Raw genomic sequence first — 25,248 nt, forward strand, 5'->3', positions numbered from 1 at the left:
CAGCTTTGACAAAATTTCAACTATTCTAGACAACATTTGACAGATTTTGAATTCAAGAGTTCTTAATATTACTCTAAAATCAGAGCCACATCAGAATAGCCTCTGCAATCGAAATTTAATAAAAAATTGAACAGAAGTACCCCATAACCAGTTTCAGAAGTCTCAAATCAACAAAGCATCAGTTACAGAAACTGAGTCACCCAAAGTCATTTTGTCAGATTTGAGAACAGTATTACTTTGTTCATGATAGGGATTCCTTCTCAAGAGGAAAATATCTACAAATCCTTTCTCAGGGAAAATTGAGCACTAATGGAAGAGGGATTACTTATTTGATGGAAAAAATAGCAAATAATCACCATTGTCTTAGAGTTTTCTTTAAGATTAAAACTGGTTTGTTTGTAGAAGAAATAGAGATGCAGTATAGGGCAGAGATTTGTATGAAACCCTACGAACACAGAAGTGATCATTGGGAGACAGATTAGATTAGATTAGATTGCATCAGACTACACAATCTTGCTCCCACTTGTGAAGTAAAGCTAGAGGTAGGTATGAAAAAGAATGAGCTGATCTATTAAGCTACACGTAAGCTATTATGCAGACTCCAGAGTATCGCATGTAGTTAATTGATGCTCGATCGACAAGTTGAGGGAGGAAACCCTAGAAGCTTTTCCATATAGAGGTAGAGATGAGGGGTCGACTGTGCCAACTGAGTGTGAGGGATCCATTATTTTCTTGTACAGTGAAGCCCTCACTACTTTGAAATTTGAATGCATTGGATCTGAGATGTGCAGGTCTGAATCCAGCATTGCCTAACTACATTCCCCACTGTGAAAGAGGCTTGTGTCTTTCCACTTGAAAGGGGCTTTTGCAGGTCACAATGTTACAAATCTCCTTCTCAATGTACATTTCAGCTAGAAGCTTCTTGGTGTTGTGAGGCAGAAGATTATAGGCTTTGAGAGAATTGAACATGGTGGAATAGTAGTGCAAAGCTTTGGTGAACCTGTCGAGAAAGACCAGAGTGTTGTTTTTCACCTCTTGCTCAATGACTGTCACAATTTTCAGCTTGAGGCTTGTAACAGGCTTGAGCACAACATCGATGGGGGATGATCTGATCATTGTAAAGTAGATGATGAAGCTGGAAAATGGAATTGATGGCAAAAATTTCTCCAGCCTTGAGTTGAAGCATCTAGGGTTCCACATTATCAAGCTCATCGACCATTATGCCTTTGAAATTGAGCTCTACATTGATCAACTGGGCTAACCGAGCAAGCTTCATGTCAAGAAAATGAAGGAAATATTGTGTTCAGCTATAACAGCTTATTGGTTGATTAAGGCTCATACTGGAGTCTGGATAGAACAATCTAAGTATGGTGATATCAGCTGTTGGAATCTTCAGTGAAAAGAGAGAATTTATGATAATTGTCCTTATTCTCTAATTATGTGGCGAGGAGACATTATAGAGTCTAACAAGGGACATTAAAAATTTTTTGTCCATAAATTTTTCTTAGAGTTACTATTGATAAGGCCATAGACATTGATCAAGAAAAAGTTTAGAGAAATCTTAACACTCCGAACCCATCCCCCCATTCAATTGTATTGTTTGATGACAACTTCGAGTTTAACTTTCCAGGGATCATACAAAATAGCTAAACTTCAAGACACTTCTACCACATCGACACTCTCTATGCCCCAAATTCCAATTTTCTTGTTAAGTTTAGCCATTTCTTCCTTGTTTAATTTAGTTTCTTGGATAAGGATGATTTTAGGTTTCATTAAATTTAGGTTACGCTTTTAAGAGCGTTGTTTGTTAGGGGCGTTTAAGCCCCTAACATCCCACGTAGTAAGCCTTATTGCACATTGGGAAGGAACTTCCCCTTCCCTACATGAAATAGAGTGGTAATTTTATCCCGATTTTCAGCGTCCCCATCCTTTCTCCTAAGATCAACCAATGATTTTCTCCCTGGCTTTTTCAACACCTTCCTTGGACTCTCTATCCTAGCACAAGTTTCACCAATACCTAAATTACCTTCATTGCAATCATACCTCTCTAAAACTAGTTGATCTATTTGCTCCTCCTTATCCAAATCTACCTCTTCTTCTGATTGTTCATTAACTCTCTCAATGAAGGCATGAATAAACTCCCAATTCACTTGATCTAAATCCCATCTTATAGTCTTTGCTAGTATATGTTCTTCCTCTAGATCATGATATATTCCCATTATGTTGTAAGCTACCTCTAGCTCAATAGGAATCTAATAAATTCGCGCCTATATTTTCAATGTAGTCAGCGGCAATATAGTTTTGCACCTTTAGAGGTTGTAACTATGTGTAAGAAGTGTTTATGGTATTTACGATTTCTTCTTGCTAGATATTACTCCTTCGCATATCTTTGTCGCGTCACCTTCCCTCGATGTTCCTACTTTAGATGATTTGTTAATCACAAACATATCATGCTTGATACTACTTTTTGAATGATTTTTTTGATTCATCATTGCAAATTTGTCTCTTTGAGACTTCAAAAAACTGATGGTGATATCACAATTAGGGTTTCCAATGAGGGACATGACAATTCTAGTCATGAAGCTATTGGTTCCCAAAACCACATATTGGTAATCCAAGAGCTTTGCCAATTCTCTAATAGCACTACTCAATCAATTTTGGCCAACGAACGGGAATAACCTCTTGCTTTAATTCCCTTGCACTTTAGGCTTCACTAAACCTACGCGGGTAAACCTTTCTTAAACCTTTATGGCTTGGTTCAAAGCTTTTCTATAGCAAATTTAAACTTTGCAAGTTCTTAAGTTGTCAAAAATTCTTTGAACTCGATCAAAATAAAATTATATGAGTGCTTTGGTATTTTTACTTGTGCAATGAATATTATTTAAATGAAAGGAATAGTGTTTATGAGTTCTAGATATGGTGGAATATTGAACTTGAAGACCTCAAACATTAACTCACTTCTAAAACATAAACTGCAGACCAGTCCCTTATCTGACCTTGGGCAAATAGAGTCAAACTTTCTCCAGACCCTTATATACAACCCTAAGAGATAGTGCTTATACCATCTACTACTTTATAGGTTGAAGCTTCAATTGGCAACACAGACCTTAGTCTAGTTGAATTTAATTTCTTTGGGAAAACCAAATAGACAAAATTCACTTAGATAATGTTTTCATATGCAAATTCTTATAATCAAAGACTTGTACTGAAAATAACCTTTTCGCCATTAGTAGTAATTGATTTTAAAACCAAATATCTCAGGGGATAAATCTGAACAAAATATCTTAACTTCAATTTTCAAGGTGGATAGGGAAAACATGGTTCTTGCATTAAATTTTAAACAATAAGTACAAATAATCTGTGCTTTATTTACAATATTCCATATACCAAAAACTGCATAAATATTTATTCCTTTTCTCTTTAATCTGCTCTCCTTTTATCTTCTTATTGCTTGCTTGTTTTATTACCTCTTATCTTTAAAATGAACTCTATTTATATAGAATCACGTCTTTTGAACAAAAAAGACATGTCTCTTCTTTAAAACTTAATTTATCACTTTTATTTAATATATCTTCCTTAATCATAATCGCGTGGTTTCTCTTTAGCCATAAGCTCTATTGATAATTAGATAACGAAATTATTGACATTTTATTGACATCATTGGTGGCATGGCTTTTATTTTTTCTTTTCATAAATTTTAATCTGCGCTTAGATGCTCTGTTCAATGCAGGTCTTTGTCTTAGTTTGTACCTTCCATCACCACCGTCTATGAAGTCACACGTATATGTGGTCATCGTATTTGTTTTCTTTATCGTTTTATCACTTCAGTTTGGACGCCTGGATGATGTGCAATACATTGCTCCTGATGTAAGCTGAGGTGAGTTGCTTCAATTTTCCCGCAAAAAATATCAACTGCATATGCGCCCGCATATTTGCACAACCTGCCATGATGGGAACATATCTTCAGGCAAAGGAAAAACTACAATCGGCGGTAGCCCAAGAGTCACCTCCCAGAGAGACATAACTACTCAATGGCAGTTACAGTTCATGATTATTGATCTTCCATCAAACATACAGACTCTTCCTCTTATTAAGCCTTCAATACGAAACAATACAAATCGATAATAATGGAGGATGAACACAATACAACTGAAGCCAGCAAACACTGTTAACTCCATGGCGCTTATAACCTGATGACACTTAATTAATCATAGTGAAAGTAATGAAAGAACCATTTCACCTGCTAATGAGATAAGCAAGAATGCGGTGGAATAATAGCTGATCACAGAGTTATCACTGCTCATATCACATACGCACAAACTCAAATATAGACAGTAGAATATAGGAAGCTGTGAGAGAATCAACCAAATAACTTAGCTGCAGGAACAATGTGCAGAATCTGTTGAAAAGGAGCCAACGAAGATAACAGGAGAATAGGAATAAATCATCAGAATCAATCTGAGAAAGCTTGAGAACATGTTCACATCAACAAAGGAATGTAACATGCCCATTGCAGGTATGAATGATGTCTCTTGCTGCTGCAAAGCTTTAACAAAAAGTAGGGTACATATAGGGTGTAGTATAATGATATATATGTAGGAGAAGGTAGCAAAGAGAGTGTAGAAATACAAGAAAGTTACTTGACAAAAGTGGGAGGAACAATCAATATGAAAAACATGTAAGGAAGCTTTATATATGTAATGTAAGAGATAAGTGAGTTAGGACATAGAGGTACATTAAATAATTAAAAGGAAGTGTCATAAACCAATGTAGGACATAATGGGAAAAGAGCACTAAAGGCTCTGCTGGGATCTAGTTGATCCTAGTAAAAGGATATGAGATGCTTTATGAATTTAGGCTCATCATTCTCCATCTTTAAATTTTTCTCTTTTTATGTACTGTGATTGTTAATCTGGGGACTAAAATTGAGGCTTCTCACATCTTATATATTGCTTTAAATATGTAATGATATTGTTGTGGCAGAGAAAAGCAAAGCTTTTCAAATCTTCTATTTTCTTCTTTAGTTTGTTAAGATTGTGATAATGGTAGCTTCAATGATTGTATCCCATCATGAATCTTGAACATTATTTGTCAAATGGAGGCCCTAAATCTTTGCAAAAATTAGGGCTCCATCAGAAGCAACACATACATATACCTAAGATATAAAACACATGCTGGAAGCATGCCAGGCATGAAGCAAACACAAGGTGTGTATGAGGAAGGTGCACATATAAAACACCCATGGTGTGAGCATGCTCAAAAAACATTAGACAAGAAGCAGTTAAAGGCACACTCATAACAATGTAATGTTTGGTCTAGTCTATTCTATTTTTAAATTTATTTAAGAAGATGCCTGAATAATTAACCCTAATTGAGTGGTGGTCAAATTAAGTTTGTCCTGCAAACTGTCGGTTTATGCTTTTATTCTACTTGTATTGTCTCCTTTTGTAACTGCCCTAGTTTGCCCTAAATCGAAAATTCCATGTAGAACAAGAAGTAGAACAGAATTAGTAATATCATGTACATGGATGAGATCCTGCAACATTTTAGGAAATCACTGAAACATAATCCACAAAATAGATCTTACTTATTAGGGACATTACAAGCATAGATCTTTTGTTCTAGGGTTAGGAACATTAATTTTGTCTTGGCATCTTTCTCCAAGATTTAGTAAGGAAGAAGGTAGTTAATTGAGAATCAAGATATCCACAGGCTTTAAAGAAGTGATAATCTGCAGAACAAAGTGTCAATTTATGCTGAACTAATGTCTTGGAGGCTCAAACATATGTATTTTCTTGTAATTAAGCTAGAGCAATTAGAGAACTTTTGCTTTTGGGTAGGGCTATTGCTTTTTATCTTTAATTTGACTTCTATCAAACACAAATTGGCATAGCTAGGATTTTGATGTATTTCCATTTTATGACATCATATTTTGTTGAGATACTTAATTGCACATAGTCTTAAAAGATCTTTTTGTCTTTTTATGGAGATCAAATGGGACTTTCCCCATGAAAAGGTATGGTATTATAAACATTTAACACTGTAAGCTTACCCTTCTTATTTTTAGAAATTCTACAATTTGGGTTCATCCCCACTGACAGCACAATTCTAGTTACATGCTATCATTAACTTATGTTTTTTATTCTCAAAAAATCTATATTGGATATTATCAGGAATGATCTTGCGTATAATAAGAGCTATGTGAACTGTAATTGCTTTGCTAGTTGATTTCCTAAGAGGGATTTCTAAATGTACAAAATCTGCTATTATACATTTTTTGATTTATAATTGATGCTTCTAATGATAGCTTGCAATTTGCAGACGATAAAGTGGCATAACAAAATCTACAAAATAAATATTGTTTCATTAACATTTATCACTTGTAGTATTTTGTGCATTTGGTTTAATACCGGCATTACTCTAGCTTAACCTTGTGCAAAATCTAATTGTGAAACACATCTTCAAAATTAGAATTGTAAACTGCATAGACGTGCGCAACCATGCAAGATATATAGAATTGGATGTAGTGGTATCAATGCGAGTTTTTATGAGAAAACAGTAGTTTGATATAATAAACCATTTATATTTAGTGGCAATCAACATTTTTTAATGTTCTTTAAGATGGTTTTGTGCACATAACAATCAAAGCTTGTATTTACATTGCTGCAGCATGATGAAAGTTCTGAAAATGTGAGATTTAGGAGTATTCCGAAGAAAGTGAGAGAGCAAGAGTTCTGGAGACGCTACTTTGCAAGAGATGGGAAGCAAACGGTCTTAGAGAAGGCCAAGACACAAGATAGTTTTCTTGCTCCACAATATCTAAATGAAATATCTCTTCAAAATGAATCTGTCACTTATTTGGAGATGGAGGTAACTTTTTAATAGTATCTTTCATGTGCTAGTCAAATAATAAAGGATGCATGATATAGTATTTCGACATACATAGACATATGCAATTATTATTGGTATCATCAAAATGCATCTGTAATGGGCACCCCTGAATGTCCCAAAAACTAAACCAAATTGCTGAAAGGAATTATGTCAAACAGTTTGCATTCAACTTCTTAAAACCCCTTATAACTCTGGAAATCAAACGTTTATTTGTTTGTTGTGTTTCGTGCATGGAATTGGTATCATACAACATAAACAAGAAAGAAACTACAACAATATGCAAAGTGGAAATGAACTGCTGCTAATAAAATGTTATTTTCAGAATTCATAAAACCAAATACATGGCAGATTTATCAACTCACTAATTACTTCAGCAATATTGTCATAATACTCCAGCCCATGCTTACGAACTTGCTGCTACAATACTTTGTCCTCCAATCAGTCCACTACCTTCATAATACCATTCCCTCCAAGCGGCATAAGCGTCGGACAAGTAGTGAAGAAGATATGAGCAAAATATCAAATCTGCCTGTAGCCGGAAATGCAACTAAACTGCCTGATAATGAAGCCAATAAGAAAGAATTCCAAAGGCCAAACCCCAAGGGAATGACGTCTAGAATGTTACAAGAGAGGATAGACGTCCTCAAATGCCAAGAACAAAGCTGCAACTCACACACCAATTTCTTCTCATATTCAACTTGTCTAATGAAGCCACAAATGCTTCCTTTTATTCTATTCCCACGGGTCCCCTCAACTCATATGGGCAATGTGGGATAAAAGATGTGTAATATAAAACATATATTAAAATACCCCTTATGTCTCCCTTGGGTACACATCACCATAAAATAAATATTAAAGTAACACTTTAATATTTCATAATTAAATTAGACGTTACTTTAATAAAACTTCAGGCATTAAAATGTATTAGCAATCGGACTCCGAATAATGCGAGTGATAGCTCATTGGAAAGCTCTCACCGAGGATTATTGAACCCAATCACCAAAATGGACCTGCACTGTGTCCTGCCGACTTACTAAAAATAGTAAGTATGCCTGAAACTGAGTAAATCAACTTCGTTTTGGCCCAAACTGGAAATGACTAGGCCAAAACACTCCAGGATCCCATTAAACCCTTCATTAGCCCTCGGGACCATGTAGAACAAGGCTAACGCGCACACACTTGGTCAACAGCGAAAAGATGGGATCATTACAGCATCAGATTTTCCTTATTTAGGATTAGCCAAATAAAAGAAACCAATATCTTATATCCCAATTCATGACTTAGTCCTTTACTTTAAAAACTCATTGCAATTTTGCCTTTTGAAAAAATGATGGGTAGTTACTCTCATGTTTATGTATCCATCACAGCCTATAATATGCCCCCCGGATATACTCCCAAAATATGTGCTCAATAAATTTCAGGATTAACAACAAAGAATTTTGCAATAACAACCAACAAATCACCAACAACTGTTCAGACAAATTACTCAAAAAATGATTGTTGCATTACAAAATAGCAATATAATAACTAAATATGTATTCTAATCTTAGATAAAGAAGGTAACAATGAGATTGGATAATAAGAACTTGAAGTGCAAGGTGAAATCCATTGTGAATCCACTTTGAAGATGAATTAGGTTTCCGTCCAATCCACTGAGAAATCTTGAAGGTGTCTGTTCTTAGGTTTCAACAAGAGAAAGCTAGAAGCTTCTCCAAAGAGAAATAAAAAAAATCACAAATCCAAGCTTGTCCAAAATGAATTAGTTTCCTCCTTTTTATGCTCAAAATGGTGACCCTTTGACTTCCTTCTCCTATGCTTTCATCTTTTTCTTTTTTGTCACCTTTAACCCACTTAATAATATTAAATTGACCCATTTTATAAATTTTTATTAAGCTCTCATAAGCCAAATTTAATACTTTATGAATTTGACTTTAGAATTCCTAATGGCCCCATAAGGGGAGATTACCGTCCTCCCTCCTCGAGATTGCTTTCCCTCAAGCAATCAATTCTAGGATCCCATATCATTCTGCAAGATACTCTGCAACTCCTACTGGTAATTTGAAATAAGAATGCAATCCATCTACCAATAAGATCTTTGGATCCCATGTCAACCTGAGAAATATTGTCGCAACTACTTGCTGCATGACTCTGATCACAACTGTGTTAAACTTTAGACAGTGAACCAACTCATCATAGTACACATCAGTGTTACTAGCCTCAAACTTGGCTTGGACTTGGTCAAGCCCAAATTGGGCTCAAACTTAGACTCGGTGGTCAGACTCGGCAAGGATTCGACAAATTAAAAAACCCATGAAATTCAAAGATTTTTTTAGGATTTTAAGTTTTTTTCATGCATCATTTAGCTAATTAACTTCAAACACACAATAATTGAGAAAATAGAAGCTACTTTGCACACGTACACAACTTTTCATAGATCACGTAAGTATAAATGCTAATTTTTGTAAGAAAATACTTAAACTAAATAATGCCTTAGTTATCGATTCTCTACAGAAATGGCCGGATGCTGGTTCTTATGTGTCCGGATGCTTGGGTGCGTTAGGTTGCTGCACAAATTCTCCTGAAAGCGCATCTTGGGACTGTGGGTTCTTGGCGGATGCACTACAGTGCATCCAGCAAGAATCAACAGGTCTAGGATGTGCTTCCTAGGAGAATTTGGATCTAGAAAGCACCCGTAGCCAAAACGCCTTTTAGATGTCAATTTTAGCATGTATTTAATTGATGATGATGAGAATGTGGATTTATTTGAGAATCCTCATGATTCTGAATGACTGAATCTAGTTAGTGAATTTGAAGTTGAACTATCAATGGTGAAGCAACATGTTATGGAATGGTTTATTTTTGTATATTTCTTACATTTCTTTGCATACATAAATTTTAGTATATATATATATATATATATATATATATATGGACACACCCAAACATATCCAAAATCCTCAAAAGAATACCGTGCATCAGCACCCTGCACCTGCATTAGCATCTAAATCAGCATCGGTAACTTAGAATAACACAATAGAACTTTAAAATATAGTGTAATTGTCAAATGTTTACAATACCATGGAATATGCAATCCATGGAATCAAAAGTTCAAAACATATATCAAAAGAAAGGCTCATAGTACCCTGTCTTCCTACGAGTAGGCCTAAGATAGGTCATGTAAGACTTAGAGCCATCCTCTCTCCCTGTGTCTAAGGTTGAACCTCAGTGACATGCTCATCATAATCATCCTCCTCATCCTCATACTCATTCTCATAATCCTCATCATCAGAGTTGGATCCATCACTCTTAGCCTCAGGGTCCTGCACTGAGTCTCGTCGTGTTTTAGCCTCCTCCATTGCCTCTGCCTCTCGATCCACTTGATCAACCCACTCCAAGTCTTCATCATTGAAGATAGGATCATCAACCTCTATGTTCCACTCTGCTCGTATATCAACCTTATCTAATACAATGCGAGATGTGTTGGTGCCCAAAATCTGTTTGTGACAGAAGTGAAGGTTGTAGTGAACAAAAACAAGATTATTCAACTATTTTTCTGCCAACCTGTTGCACCTCTTCGAGTGTAAATGCTCCAACATACTCCAATTGCGTTCACATCTTGAAGCACTAGATGATTGACTCAAGGTACAAACTGCAACCCTTTGTAAATTTGGCAATATTTGGCACCTCATTGCCAAACATCTCCCACCCTACATTTCAAACAAGAAAATTTTAAGTCAATTCTATAGCTTCGACTTTATCAATCTAGATTCTAGATTCTAAAGTGGTAATAAAATAGAAATTAGAATTTGGAATAATAGATTTTTACCAGGCATCAATTTTGTCTAGTTTTTGTTGCATTATTCTTGTGAAAATAGGTCTCCTAGTGCTTTATTTTACATCTCTATCTCATGGACTATAACTGTTCCAACAGTTTTTTTAGGTGACATTCTCTCTATAACATCATAGAGGCCACTCAACACCTCTTCATTAGCCTTAAAGTTTGGATAGAATTGGTATGCTAGATTAAGAAAGTGGGCAATTGCATGTATAGGCCTATGAAGTAGATTGTGCCATCGTGTATTAATGAAATGCCATATGGGACCATATTTATCTTGATTCCCTACATAAAAAGCTCGAATGACCTCTCACTATCCATGACCTCATAAATGTAATCCATTGAGGGCTTATGTCCATAAGCAATCCGTAGGATAACAATTGGAGGCTCCAAGAACTGTATTCATTGTGAAAAACAAAACATTAAGCTTTAAGTTTTCCTTTTAAAAATGAACAATGTGAATGTTAATGAACATAAACAAGTGTTTAAAACTTTAGCAAAAATAGTGAAATGAAATGGAAATGAGCACAAAAAGGAAAATTACTTCCACAATCTCCTTGGCTGGTTTCCCAAAGCCAATCTCGTCATAAACTCGATCAACCACCTCAGCTGCTGCATTAAGCTTTGTATATGATGAACTTGTCCAGTCCTCACATACAAACATACCTTTCAAACTAGCCTTTGTGTTAAGAAAATATTTCAATTTGAGAAAATTTGTTGCAAATCTAGTGATCGCCTGACGAGACAACTCTTTTTTCTTTATGTGTTGCCTCATAAGTTTGAGGACCCAAGCGTGATTATATCTAAATTTGCAAATATTCCTTGCTTGCTCTACACATTTTTTTATCCAAGGAATTTTAACTAGATCCTCCAACATGAGGTTAATGCAATGGGCAACACAAGTGGTCTAAAACAACTGGTGGTGCCTCTTCATAAGAAGTTTACCAGCAGCAACATAATTTGCTGCAATATCTGTCACACTTTGCACCACATTCTCCTCACCCACCTCCTTCAACACTTCCTCCATTACCTTACAAAGATACTCAACATTATCGGTCTTCCTTGAGGCATCAATTGATTTCAAAAACACTATGGGACCTAAGAAAAATAAAGAAATTTAGTACAATCACAATGATCAATCAATTCACTACTAACTTATTAAATTTTAACTTTCTAAGTACAATACTGAATTATCTGATGAGGAGACAAGAAAATTAAATACTGTTCTATTTCTTCTATTAGTCTAACCATAAGTCATGATGGTGCAACCCTTCATGACCCATATTTTACGCTGCTCCTCAATTTCAACTTTTACATCAGCAACTCGATGGGCCAAAATAGGACCTTTTAGCTCCTCATCATTAGGGGCTTTGAACCTTGGACCACAAACAATAACAACCTTTATGGCAATTTGCCAATAAGGAGACCTAAAAAAAATTAAATAAACAAATATCTAATAAGTAAACTTACTAAATTAGTAGTAAGAGAATTAAGACATACAGATTATTGAGTCTTGAAAGCAAGAGAAGACATACAAATTAAAAATTAAAATTAGAAGTACCTTGTTGCATTAAGTAGAGGGTTGTTGTAGAAAAAGAAATCTCCAAGTGCCAACTTTACTTGCTCATGCTTCTCCTTATTCCAATCCATGTTCTTAGGCGATGGTTATGCATCTGGAGTTGTGCGTGGAACAAAGATGGAATCAAGTGAGTATCTTTGCTTATGTACCCGAGGCCCAATGCTCACACTCTAAGATGCAGCAGTACTAGAAGGTGGAACTGGACGGTGACTATGTCCATGATAACTTGAAGAGCCCTCTACACTTCTAGTTCTAGCTAATTGTGCCATCTCTTGTTGTTTCCTTTTTTAATTCTTTCTTCTCTATGGCTTCTTCTAAGAGAGCTTGCATATCATGCATAACATCTTGGGGGACGGCCTTGCATGCTTTGATATCATGCCTTGGTATATGCCCAAGGTGATATCACAACCTTTTAATACCTCCCCCATCATATGTTATCATGCAATGCCAACATGTCACAACTTTTTTATGGCTAAGAATGACATGTTTCCAATCCCTATCCCTTGTTATTGCACTAGGGTTAGCATCAAGGCTAGATTTAGGCTTAGTTCCACTATCCTCAAGTTGAGACATGATGTTGCTGCTGCTGCAATATACCATAAAAAAAGCATCTAGAATATAGAAAATCCAATTTACAAACACTAGCGTTGCCTACTTTTCAAAATTTTCATCAGCATAAAATAAAATGAATCTAAAGAGTCCAAAACAAATGCAAATAAACAAAGATTCATGAATGTAAAAAATTTGCAAAATAACACAAAAAATATGTATCTTACCTCTTCAAATTTGCTCTAGAAATGAAAATGTAACCCAACTTTGATGAAGCTTCCTCCTAATGCTTCTTTTAACTCCTCTCCATGCTTAGATGCTAGCTACAAAGTGGCACAAACAATCAATAACCGATAGACGAGAGCCAATGGATTTGCTAATCTATCTCCTAAAACCCCAATACTCTTCTCCCAACTCTTCTTTCTCTATTCTTTGTGTTTGCAAGTGATAGAACGACCTTTTTTAGGTCTTACTCGTGCTTTACAAATCCAAAAAAGTTAAAAAAAACATTAAAAAATTGTTTTAATGAACTCTAGTGGACGTTGCCAACCGACTAAGGCATCTTGACGGGACTCGGCGAGTAAGCTGAGGCAGCTGCCTCGGCGAGTCAGGTAGGACTCGGTTAGGACTCGGCCGAGTCTGAGTCTAGATGCAATTTGCTTCGTTTTGGCCACCTCGCCTCAAGACTCATTGAGTCCTTGCCAGACTCGCCGAGTCCTATAACGCTAGTTGAAACATCATTTTGACCAATGCACACAACATTGTAAGAGCTTGATAACACAGGGTCATTATACCAACATAGAATCATAAGTGGAAGGCTTGCACAAACATCTTGGAACAAGGTCAATGTGATGAGAAAAGGATATAGAACCTCCACACAACCCATGACGAATTGCTCAAGGCACATCATCTACACCAACGGTGGGCATGAAAAGAACTAAATGTAATATTCCCTGCTGTTCTAAGCAAAGAGTTCAAATTGTGACTAGTGGAATTTCGTCAAACAGTTTGTTTGTAATCCAAATATTATGTTATAATGCCATTGAAATATTTTGATTTCAATTAATGCAGCGAGAATGGCAGAGGATATCATACAAAGTAAAATGAAACACTTATAATGATGATGCTTAAAACAATATCAGATTTAACTCCATGAATGGTCTACTGTTTTGGATGCTGAATTAAGAATGTTAAGCTCATTCATATGGCCTTAGCAATGATTTGAAACATTTAATGATAGTCTTTCAAACTGTAAACAAGAAATGATGAAACCTGGAACCATGTAAATGCCTTCATGTGAGTTTGATCTCTTGCACTTCTCCAAATGTATGGCTTCTATCAACACTAGCTCGTCCGAACGTGGTGACCTGACTGGTGTTGTATTGTGTTCAATCAAGCTTGAAGACCACAAGTATGGAACCACCTGCAGTCCAATTATAGTTAACACAAATCTGACGATGATTGACAGTGACGTTAAGTCCTCTCCTGGCTGTAGTCAATGTACCCCTTGTCACGCTGTCCAGCCGATAACTACTACAACCCAGGCTCTCCCGCCATCGAGAAACTACCATCTACTGGTGTTTGAACATATTAAGTTCTCACACGACACTGCTCTGATCAGACCATTTATTCGGCTGTGACTGTTAGGTGTGGGTAGAACACTTGACTGGGCAGCAATGTGACTGGTCTTACTGAACTGTCAGCCCTCTAACATGTAATTAATCCCAAGCTCCACCGTTCTTCTTTAAATGATCTGGCGATTGCTGTAGGTGTCTACTGCTGCTATATTGCAATCCCTTGTACAACTCTGAATATAATAACCATCTGATCATACGTTATCACCAACTGGTATAACCAAAGAAATACATACTGCCTTCCTGTATTAATATAGACTTCTGATATAATGTAATACTCTGTAACTCCTTACTTGCAGCTGTTGAAATATGCAAGAGGGCTAGGGCTATGTCCAACTTCTCAAACTTTCTTAAAGGTTTTCGTCCCTAAGAAGACACAGTCACATTCAACAATTGATTAGGATTTGAATAATAACATATTTGTTGTATCAATCCCAATGTAGCTCCATGCTTTTATAACCTCGATATGAGGGAAGACACAAACAACTTGGCAATGTGGGATTAAAAGCCAATTTCGTCTTTTAGTCACTTAAGTTACTTTATAACTTTATAACATTAAAATATTTAAATAAATCAGTTAAGTCACTTGAACTTTAACATCTCTTGAAATATTTGTCTGATTGCCATGCCGTCTGAAATAGGAATCTCTCCTCATAATTCCCCATGTGACCAAATACACTTTCTAAAAATGGAAAGGGTCCATCTCTATTACCCCTGACTTACTATAGATAGTAAGTATGGAAAATGGAGTCCAAATGACATCGAACGAAGGCCAAATCCATAAATCATTGAATGTTGGAGGTGATTCAATCCTTAAAAGACCTAACCATCCTCATTAGCCTACAAGGGTCCAGTATTAGGCTAATCCCTGAAATTCTGATGTTGACAGCCAATGGGGACATTATAGTCCTCCCTTTTCGAGGTTGCTTGCCCTCAAGCAATCTAACAATAACAGTGAACTCCAACCTCCACCTGGATCCCAAATGAAGTAGTATGTGACACCCCTGTTAACATTGAACCAACTACATACCACTAACATTATTAAGACCAACAACATATCCTGCAATATAGCATTCAAAACTTATGCTAATGATGTAGGAGTTAGAATATCACCAGAATAATCCCCCACAAGAAATATCTTCATCCTCGTTCTCACCCATATAATATAAACTATACTAGAACTCAGATCAACAATCCCTTGAAGAGACATAGCTACAGGAGAACCATATACACTCATGCCAATTGTATCAACTTTTTGGTACTGCCGAGTTTCAATTGAATGGTCTATTTTATGGATGTGATTGAATCAAAAGAATACCCCAAGAATGTCAATCTGGGAATCGTAAACTTGCGAGAGATATAACGTCTATCTTCTCAAGGGGTGAAGATAATAAATCAAGTGGCTTTTGGAATGCAATTTGCTATGTGCTACAAAACTAAGAAGTTTTTAATTACTCGAATTGAAATCGTGAATCGGGGGTGAATCGTCGATGAATCGGCGATGAATTGGCAAATTTGAAAAAACCCTTTAAATGTAGAGATTTTAACAATTTAAGACTTATTTCATGCACCCTTTATTGAATATAACTTAAACACACTATAACATCATCAAATAGAGGTTGAAATTTAACATATATAAACATGGAAGTTTGTGTTTACCACATGGGGTAAAGAGTTTTTATAAGACAACTTCACATCGAACACCTACTCCAAGTGCTTCAAAGCATATCACCCCTCTCGAAAGGCTTGCTCTATTGTTCTCTCCACCACAGACACTCCATGCTTGCAATAGCTTCCGGTCTCATCAACTGGTTAGACTTCCCACGACTGATAACCGCAACGACTGAGGGTCTAGGGGGCAACGCCCCCAGCGGGGTCGAGGGGTAGCGCCCTCGTGGGGTCCTGGGGTAGTGCCCCAGGTGCGCTCCCTGTCGCGATACAGGGCGGGGTCGAGGGGCAGCGCCCCCGCCGCCAAGACCAAATTAGCACTCTGAAACCCACACAAAACTACATGGAACACAATGTTTTTGTGATTCTCTTCTAATCCCACACTCTTTCTGGGAACCGTTGATGTTTTACTACCTGATTATGTCTTTCCCTTCCCTTGGGCATCATCCGTTATGCATTCTAAACATTTTTTATTTCTCGTCTTTTTATTTTTATTTTTTAATAATCTATGGTTCTTCTTTTCTCTTCTCCTCTCTTCTAGTCATGCTTAACAATTAGAAGGCCCTTTAGGGTTATAACAAAGAGGAAAGGTAAAAAAGAAAGCAAAAAACATAAGTGATTTTTTTATTATTTCCAACTAAACATGCTTGCTGCTGCTAGCCGATTTTTGGTGATTTCTAATGATGATTCAGGCGATTTTTTGAGTGAATTGCCGATACATGCGATTCAGGTGATTCACCCGATGAAATCGCCGATCACGATTTTCGACGTCAAAAAAATCGACGTGCATGAATCTGATCACTGAATTGGCGATTCACGCGATTTTAGTGCGATTCTCGTTACTCTGATTAAAAATGAAACTAGAAATGAATTCACATTCAATACATTTTCACATTTAATCTAAAGTATATCATAATCACACATCTAAATGATTTAAACATTGAATACCACGTTTTATGAATGTTTCAATTAATACTTAAAGTGAACTTGAGTTGTTATAGGAAAATTGGTTGCGGCAGGAAGCTGGTTACAATAGTATGGAGCGAAGGTAACAAAATGCGACAGGAAGTGTAGTGAAATGCGACAGGAAGTTTAGGGAGAGGCGGCAGGAAGTTTACCAGTGAGTAATGGGTGGCGATAGGAAAGTTGCAACAGAGAGTATAACAAGGTATGACAACTTGAAAGTGGGTGATTTGTTTACCAGTACTAAAGTAGTTAAAATAATGATCGGCCGCATGGAAATGGCCGTGAACTAAAGTCTTTTAATAATCTAAATAGAATTAAACACACGACACAAACTATGCAGATTTAAGGATGTTTGCATATACACTTAAATGAAATAACTAACAATGCATTCACACCCACAATGCAAATCAAAATGGTCTCACTAGGATTCTCCAAGAGGGGGCCCTTCCTCCGGTCCACTTGGTGAGCACACAATTAACACAAAATTGCTAAGATTGATTTAGAATCGATTCCAATAGTAATAGAAAGATTTAACATCGTTCTTGATACATAAATGTCTTCCTTATATGTCTTCATATGATCATGTACATACTTAAATACTGTTTAAAATACTAAACATAGTGGATTTAGTTTGTTATGGCCGTAAGCCATTCATCTAAGAGAAACAAATGCTATCCAGGCTACAAGCCTCTAATTGTTTAACAGCATAACGAACATGATAATAAAAGAACATTGTTCTTTGCTGAGAGTCATTTTAAACCAAAAACTAGAAACAAAATGTTTGCCAAAAATAGACATAAATAGCTGATCCAATCGTTTGCTAGCTCCTATAGCCGCTCAGTCATCCATTGTTTGTTCCTGTAGAAGACCCAAATTGATGTCAAATTTTACATATTGGTAGATATTTCAGTAATTGCTTCCTAGCTTACATTTTATCAATATGTTTTAAATCTCTACTACTAAGTGGCATAAATGGGAGTGGAGTGACACAAAGTTGGGTGGAAGCATGTAAAAGAAATATATAGAAAAAACACACAAATACACACCCATCATGTCCCCCCAACTGAAGGATTGGGCATGTCCTCATGCTCGCTAGGTGAACACCCAGCGTCAGTGAACTTAGCTGCAAGATTTATGGAAAGTGTTGGAATCCTTGTAATTTTATTAGTGGCAGGCCTCGGTGTAGATAGTTCTTGTATTTGTGCCGTTAACCGACTATAATTTGTAACAGCTATTTAGGGGGAAGATGTTGCATTGCTTCAAGGACTACACGAGTTCCTGAAGCACCATCATTAGGGCTCTGTTGGGATGTTACAGTAACAAAATGTTCATCATTAATTTGCGGAGTCTTTATTTCTTGTATTACACCCTTCTTTGGTTGAGGAAGCTCTGCACTTTGTCCCGACTAAATTTCATCACCAGCAAAAATACCACTGGCTATTTCTATCGCCTTCTCAATGGCAACATTTGGTAATATTATTATAGGAATTTCTACAGCTAGTGAGGATGTAGGTCTTACCTCCTCTTCAGAAATAGGGTCTTTATTAGGGTTTACCTGAATTGGGCTTGTAACATCATCTTCTTTAGCGATGTCGCTTTCTTCAAATTCCTCTACAGCTTCCTGCTCATCCTCAGCCTCCAATTCTTCCTCAGTTTCTGGTTTGCCTTCCATCCCCTATTCTGCTTTAGCATCCCTATTTCCTTCATCTTCCGGGCGTTCTTTTTCTATTTGCAGACTTGCCTCCCTCCTTCAAACTTCTTCTACTTCTTGCTCTCTCATTTGTTTCAATTCGCCTTGTTTCTTATTTTGCCTAAGCTATGACCTTTGTTCTCTTGAAAGACGGTTATTTCCCTAGGAGGGTTTCTGAACACTAATGATTTCTACATCTCCAATGGAATGAGCTACATTGGCTAGTTCCTGTAATTTATCAGAAGGTTTCACTTTTGGCTTCTTAGTTTTTAATGAGGATGAAGGCTTGGCTTGTCGTTTTTTAGAACTGGCTTTAATTGCTTCAGCATTAGAAGGTGATTCTGGGTCATTCACGTTGGTAAGAGTAATAAAGGTTTCCCATCCTAGGGTCGGTTGGGCAGATTTTAAGGCATGAATGACAAGCAGTTTTATGAGACCATTATTACAGTAATAGATAAGACGTCTATTATTAGTTAATGGTTATCTTGTAAATATCTTTAGCTTTAGTTTGCTTTCGTTTTTTGCTTTCTTTGGAATAGAATGTTTCTATTCTTTATGATCGTTTCCTAAGGAAACATCGTCTCATTCTTTTGTATAAATTGACCTTTCGGTCTCTGTTATTAACAAGTATTTACCAATTACCTCGTAATAAGGTATCAGAGCAAGGTTGAATTTTTTTTGAAAATAATAATTTCTTATTGAAATTATCTGAACCTTAATTTCGAAATTATTCATTCTCTAAATTATTCAAGCTCAAATCTGCAAAAAAAACGCGACTTCAGCTTGCTTGCATCTGTTATGTTTTGCTCGTTTTTGACTGGAAATCGCGAGCCGTGTTTTGCAGTCTTTTTTTCCTGAATCTGCAACAAAAAACGTGTCTGTAACACCATTTTTTGGTTCGAAATCCTCATCTCTACTGCTCTATCAGTCCATCAGTCCCTATTCTGAAAAGAAAAGTCTGATTTTTCACAGAAAATCGACATTTTTCTGCAAATCCGACCTTCAAATCCGCCGACTAGGGTTTTGCTCGAAACCCTAATTTTTGGGGTCGAAAAAATATTTTGTTTGCAGATTCTTCGTGGGTTTTTCAAGAGCTCAACTGGGTTGTCGTCCGTTTTTTTGGGTGCCTCGATTTTCTAGCCAGCGGATTCAAAAAACGATAGGAGATTCCTTCTGGGTTTTTCGAGCTCTCTTCTGGGTCATTCTCTGATTCTTCTAGGTCTTCCGTATTTTTGCCTCGAAGAACGTTTCTTCATAGATTTTCACAGTTTTTCATTGAAAAATGTGCCATGGCATCTCTGACAAATATTCTGCTCGAACATAATTCCAAATTCAATGGTCGCAATTATGGAACTTGGAAGCAGCGCATCATAGCAATCTTCGAATATCGAAACACCGATCAACTTGTTCTAGGTGTTAAGCAGCGTTCGACTTCTCCAGGTCCTGATCAAGATACATGGGATCTGAACAATCAAGAGGCAGTAATGCTTCTCAAACTATTCGTAGCTGATGACCAGCTTTCTCAGATTCCATCCGGCAAGACAGCGGCCGAAATCTGGACACATCTAAAAGGTCTTCATGAGACTTCCGACAAGAGCAGAGCCTTCTTTCTGAAAAACACTCTGTTTTCTATTGTCATGGATGAGCGCACCTCGCTTCAGGCACACCTGAATCGGATTCAGGAAATCCGTGATCAGTTACTTGCCATCGGTCGCAAGATGGAGGAAGAGGATATTGTGGTAATCACTCTTCGGAGTTTACCAAAATCCTATGAGCATTTTATCGAGACTCTCAACATCACATCTACTGGTGTTGATCTAAAGTTCACTGATCTCTGCACCCTGCTGCTTCAGCAAGATCGTTGGAAACAACAGTTTGGTAGCAGCTCCAATTCCACCTCCACTGAGCAAGCCTTTGCTGCGAAATCCTTTCAGAAGGATAAGGGCAAATTTCAGCAACCATCTCAGCAGAAGTCTTCTGCTCCAGCATCCGATGGTACCAGAAAGAAGAACATTCAATGCAACTACTGCCACAAGTATGGTCACATGAAGGTTGAATGTCGGAAACGCTTAGCTGCCCAGTCTAAGCAATCAGGTTCGCAACCCAAAGCGAACAGTGCAGAGCACAATGAGCAGGCGGAATCTGCCTTTTACGCCTTCATGGCTAAAAGATCTGCAGATCATGTGCAGTCATCTGCCTGGTACATTGATTCAGGTGCCTCTCGACATTTCACTCACCGCAGAGACTGGTTTACTGACTACCAACCTTATTCAGATTTTGTTATCTTTGGTGGTGGAGAAGAGTACACGGTTGTTGGTAAAGGCAACATTCAAATTCAGTCTGTTGGGAGGAAGCTCATATTCCTTGATGTGTACTACGCTCCAGGGATGGAACTAAATCTACTCTCGGTCAGTCAGTTGCTGCGACATTCTCCACACTTGGTAGTCACCTTCAGTTCACATCAGTGCACCATCACTGATCGGGCGACTAAGTCTACTGTTGCAGTTGGTCTTGAGGATCATGGTCTTTTTAGACTTACTGATTCTGGTGATTCTCAGGACTTAGCTATGGCTGCTCGGCGATCTTCCATCAGCACACTTTGGCATCAGCGATATGGGCACTTAAATGTGCATTATCTCTCACAACTTGCTCGGGATGAGCTTGTTCTTGGTTTGCCAGAGATTCAAACCCAACACCTTGGAGTTTGTGACGCATGTCAGGCTGGGAAGCAACATCGCACACTTTTCCCTAGTGGCGATTCTTGGCGAGCTTCTCAAGTACTTCAACTTGTTCATGCTGATATCTGCGGCCCTATGGCCACTCCTTCTGGTCTTGGGTACAGGTATTTTCTGTTTTTTGTAGATGATTTCAGTAAAAAAATGTGGGTGTATTTCCTTAAAAAGAAATCCGATGCATTTACTGTATTTCAGAAGTTTAAACCCTTAGTTGAAAAAGAGTCTGGGAAATCTATTATTACTCTTAGATCAGACAATGGGGGGGAATTTTGTTCTAATGTTTTCTCCAGCTTCTTGGATACACATGACATCCAACGCCAGTTCACCACACCCCACACGCCACAACAGAACAGTGTAGTTGAATGTCGGAACAAGACAATCACCGAGATGGCTCGTTCCATGCTCGAACACAGACATGTTCCGAAGCGTTTTTGGGCAGAAGCAGTTAACACTGCAGTTTATCTGTTGAACCGGTCACCCACAGTGGCGGTCAAAGGTAAAACTCCGGAAGAGGCCTGGTCAAGTCGCAAGCCCAAAATCAGTCACCTGAAGGTTTTTGGCTCTCTTGCTTTTGTTTGGATCCTTGATGCTTCACGCACCAAGTTGGATGCCAAGAGTCAGAAACTGATGCTTGTTGGATATAGTAGTCTTCACAAAGCCTACCGCCTTATTGATGTTGAGACATCTCGTCTCATATACAGCCGCGATGTAGTCTTTGATGAGCCGCGAGGACCATTCATGCCTGTTTCTCCTGTTCCTGATCCAGCAAACCAGCCTATGTAGGTTCATGATTTGGGAGTTCGGCTTCCATTAGGTCCACCTGATGGGAGGGCTCCAATAGCTCCTACAGCTCCAGTCCTGCCAGTGATACTTGTACAGACACCTCTAGCTTCTCCTGCAGGATCACCTCGTTTTGAAGATGCTTCACCTGAGTTTGATCCAGATTCTTCTGATGAGGATCCTGCTGATCAAGCATCTCCTAGTACTACTGTTGGTCATTCTCCTCTCCAGCCTAAGTGGTGGGCTAAGACACTTACTGATCTTCATGATGATGAGCTCATTGATGGGAGAACTGCTCGGAAAAAGAGCAAAACTACAGATTCTGTTAACTTTGCTCTTATGGCCAACATTCACAGTGTGTTTGAACCTCAAACATATTCCGAGGCTAAAGGAATTCCAGAGTGGGAACAGGCCATGCAATCTGAACACCAGAGCCTGTTGAAGAACAACACTTGGGTCCTTTCTGATCTTCCCCAAGGGAAGAAACCCATTAGCTGCAAATGGGTCTACAAAATCAAATACAAATCAGATGGTACTTTGGATAAGTACAAAGCTCGTTTAGTGGCAAAGGGCTTTTCTCAGCGTCAGGGCATTGATTATGAGGAGACCTTTGCTTCTACTGCAAAGATGAGCACCATCAGATTAGTCCTAGCCATGGCAGCACAGTTTGGTTGGAAGGTCCATCAGATGGACGTAAAGAGTGCTTTCCTGAATGGTGATCTCCATGAAGAGGTCTACATGACGCAGCCTCCTGGTTTCAAGGTTGCTGGTAAAGACCATCAGGTTCTCAGATTGGTAAAAGCTCTCTATGGTCTGAAGCAGGCCCCTCGAGCATGGTACATCAAGATTGATATGTACCTCAGTAATCAAGGCTTAAAGAGGAGTTCTTCAGACTCAAATCTGTACATCAAGACTACTGACAGTGACATCATCCTTCTGGTTATCTATGTGGATGATCTGATCATCACTGGCAATTCGGCATTTTTGATTCAGGGAATCAAACAACACTTATGCTAGTCTTTTGATATGACTGACCTTGGACTCATGCATTATTGCTTAGGTGTTGAAGTTTGGCAATAGTCTTCTGGTATATTCATCTCTCAGTCCAAATATGCCAGGGCCTTGTTAGACAAATTCTGAATGCAGGATTGCAAACCTGCATCTACACCTATGGAGAAAGGTATCAAGTTATCAGCCAAGTCTGATTCTCCTTCTGTTGATGATACTACGTATAGGCAACTAGTAGGTAGCCTCATCTACCTATCTGCTACTAGGCCTGATATCAGCTTCGTAGCCAGCTATATTTCACGTTTTATGACAGCTCCTAAGGCTGATCATTGGATGGCAGCAAAGCGTGTGCTTCGTTATGTGAAGGGCACTTCTGATTATGGACTTCTGTATTCTCGGAGTTCTAATCCTAAACTCAGTGGGTTCACAGATTCAGATTGGGCAGGCTTTGTTGATGATAAAAAGTCAACATCTGGATATGTGTTCAGTTTGGGATCCGGTGCAGTCACATGGACCGGCAAGAAGCAGCAGGCAGTTTCTCTCTCTTCTATAGAGGCTGAATATAGAGGGACTGTTAAGGCAGGATGTGAAGCTGTCTGGCTTCGTTGGATGCTTGGGGATATGCAAATGTCACCAGCAGGACCGACTACTCTGTTTGTTGATAACGAAGGCGTTATCAAGTTAGCACGGAATCTAGTCTTCCATGAACGAACCAAGCATGTGGATGTTCATTGTCATTACATACGACAGCTGGTTGAAAACGAGACTATAAATCTGCAGTATGTTCCTACCACAGATTAGACTGTAGACATTCTCACCAAGCCTCTTGGTCCTGATAAGTTTGTCAAATTCAGAGGAGAACTTGGTGTGTTAGATAGATTAACCATTAAGGGAGGGTATTACAATAATAGATAAGATGTCTATTATTAGTTAATGGTTATCTTGTAAATATCTTTAGCTTTAGTTTGCTTTCGTTTTTTGCTTTCTCTGGAATAGAATGTTTCTATTCTTTACAATCATTTCCTAAGGAAACATCATCTCATTCTTTTGTATAAATTGACCTTTCGGTCTCTGTTATTAACAAGGAAGTATTTACCAATTACCTCGTAATAACCATGGTGGGAAAGAGAATTAGTATGCCTTGCTCTGAATTGGTGATATGACTGTTTTAAAGAATGCAACAGACAATAAGGAAGATTAACAAGGACCCCATACTGTAAATGTAGCAGAAGACAAAGATGGTGGGCATAAATATACTTATAACGTCCTTCACATGTGACAAACTGAATAAAAAATCGGGCCACTTCATCCCATGGATCTGGCAACGATTTGCAGATGATACCCTATCCTTGCGCTGTTTCAACCGATTCTCCCCTTTGAAAGAATTGCTTCTTATGGGGTTTTAAATCAACAACCTTAGAAGATCCTGTAGGGAAATAAAGGTCCCCAATTTGCGAAAGGCCAGATATAGCTGCAACAGTTTGTAAGTTGACCAGAAATTGTAACCCTTGCATCGTGACACTAGTCTCTGTAAATGTCAAGGCAAACTTGGCAGTGACCTCATCACTGGAAGTGAATTCACATAACCGCTCACAATACCTTAGCCATTCCCAATGTTCAAAATTTTTTAAAACCTCCTCGGAACTTGGCAAATGGTAGAGTGAATTGGGCTCTTTACGAATATGACGGCCACCACCTATGGTCCCAAACAACAATGGCGATTGAAAACATAGAGCAAGAGGTTCCGAAAATGGCAAGCAAAAATAAAGGGTGTATTGAGGGTGAAAATAAAGGAAACACGTCTACAACAAGTAATTATGGAAAAATCATAGCAAATCTTACTATATATCTGTTGGTACTGAAGGAAGCAGATGAAATAATGGAAACACGTTTACAGGAGGTAATAATGGAAA

General features: G+C 37.9%; 1 protein-coding gene and 1 pseudogene across 6 annotated transcripts in view; one reads left to right on the top strand and one right to left on the bottom strand.

The window, feature by feature from the left end:
• The window catches only part of LOC149552460 (Rab3 GTPase-activating protein catalytic subunit), a 184,730-nt gene that overhangs the window by 19,014 nt on the left and 140,468 nt on the right, over nt 1-25,248 (top strand). For all 6 annotated transcript variants that reach the window (XM_089788023.1, XM_089788026.1, XM_089788025.1 and 3 more), the window contains exon 4: nt 6,670-6,870. In XM_089788023.1, coding sequence (XP_089644149.1) covers nt 6,670-6,870 — 201 coding nt within the window. The remainder of the gene's footprint in view (nt 1-6,669; nt 6,871-25,248) is intronic.
• LOC149552461 (DELLA protein GAI1-like) lies at nt 658-1,186 on the bottom strand (annotated as a pseudogene).

The sequence above is a fragment of the Cupressus sempervirens genome, chromosome 6 (genome assembly GCF_028749045.1).
Source record: "Cupressus sempervirens isolate cs-2001-9-10 chromosome 6, ASM2874904v1, whole genome shotgun sequence".
In the NCBI taxonomy this organism is placed as follows: Eukaryota; Viridiplantae; Streptophyta; class Pinopsida; order Cupressales; family Cupressaceae; genus Cupressus; species Cupressus sempervirens.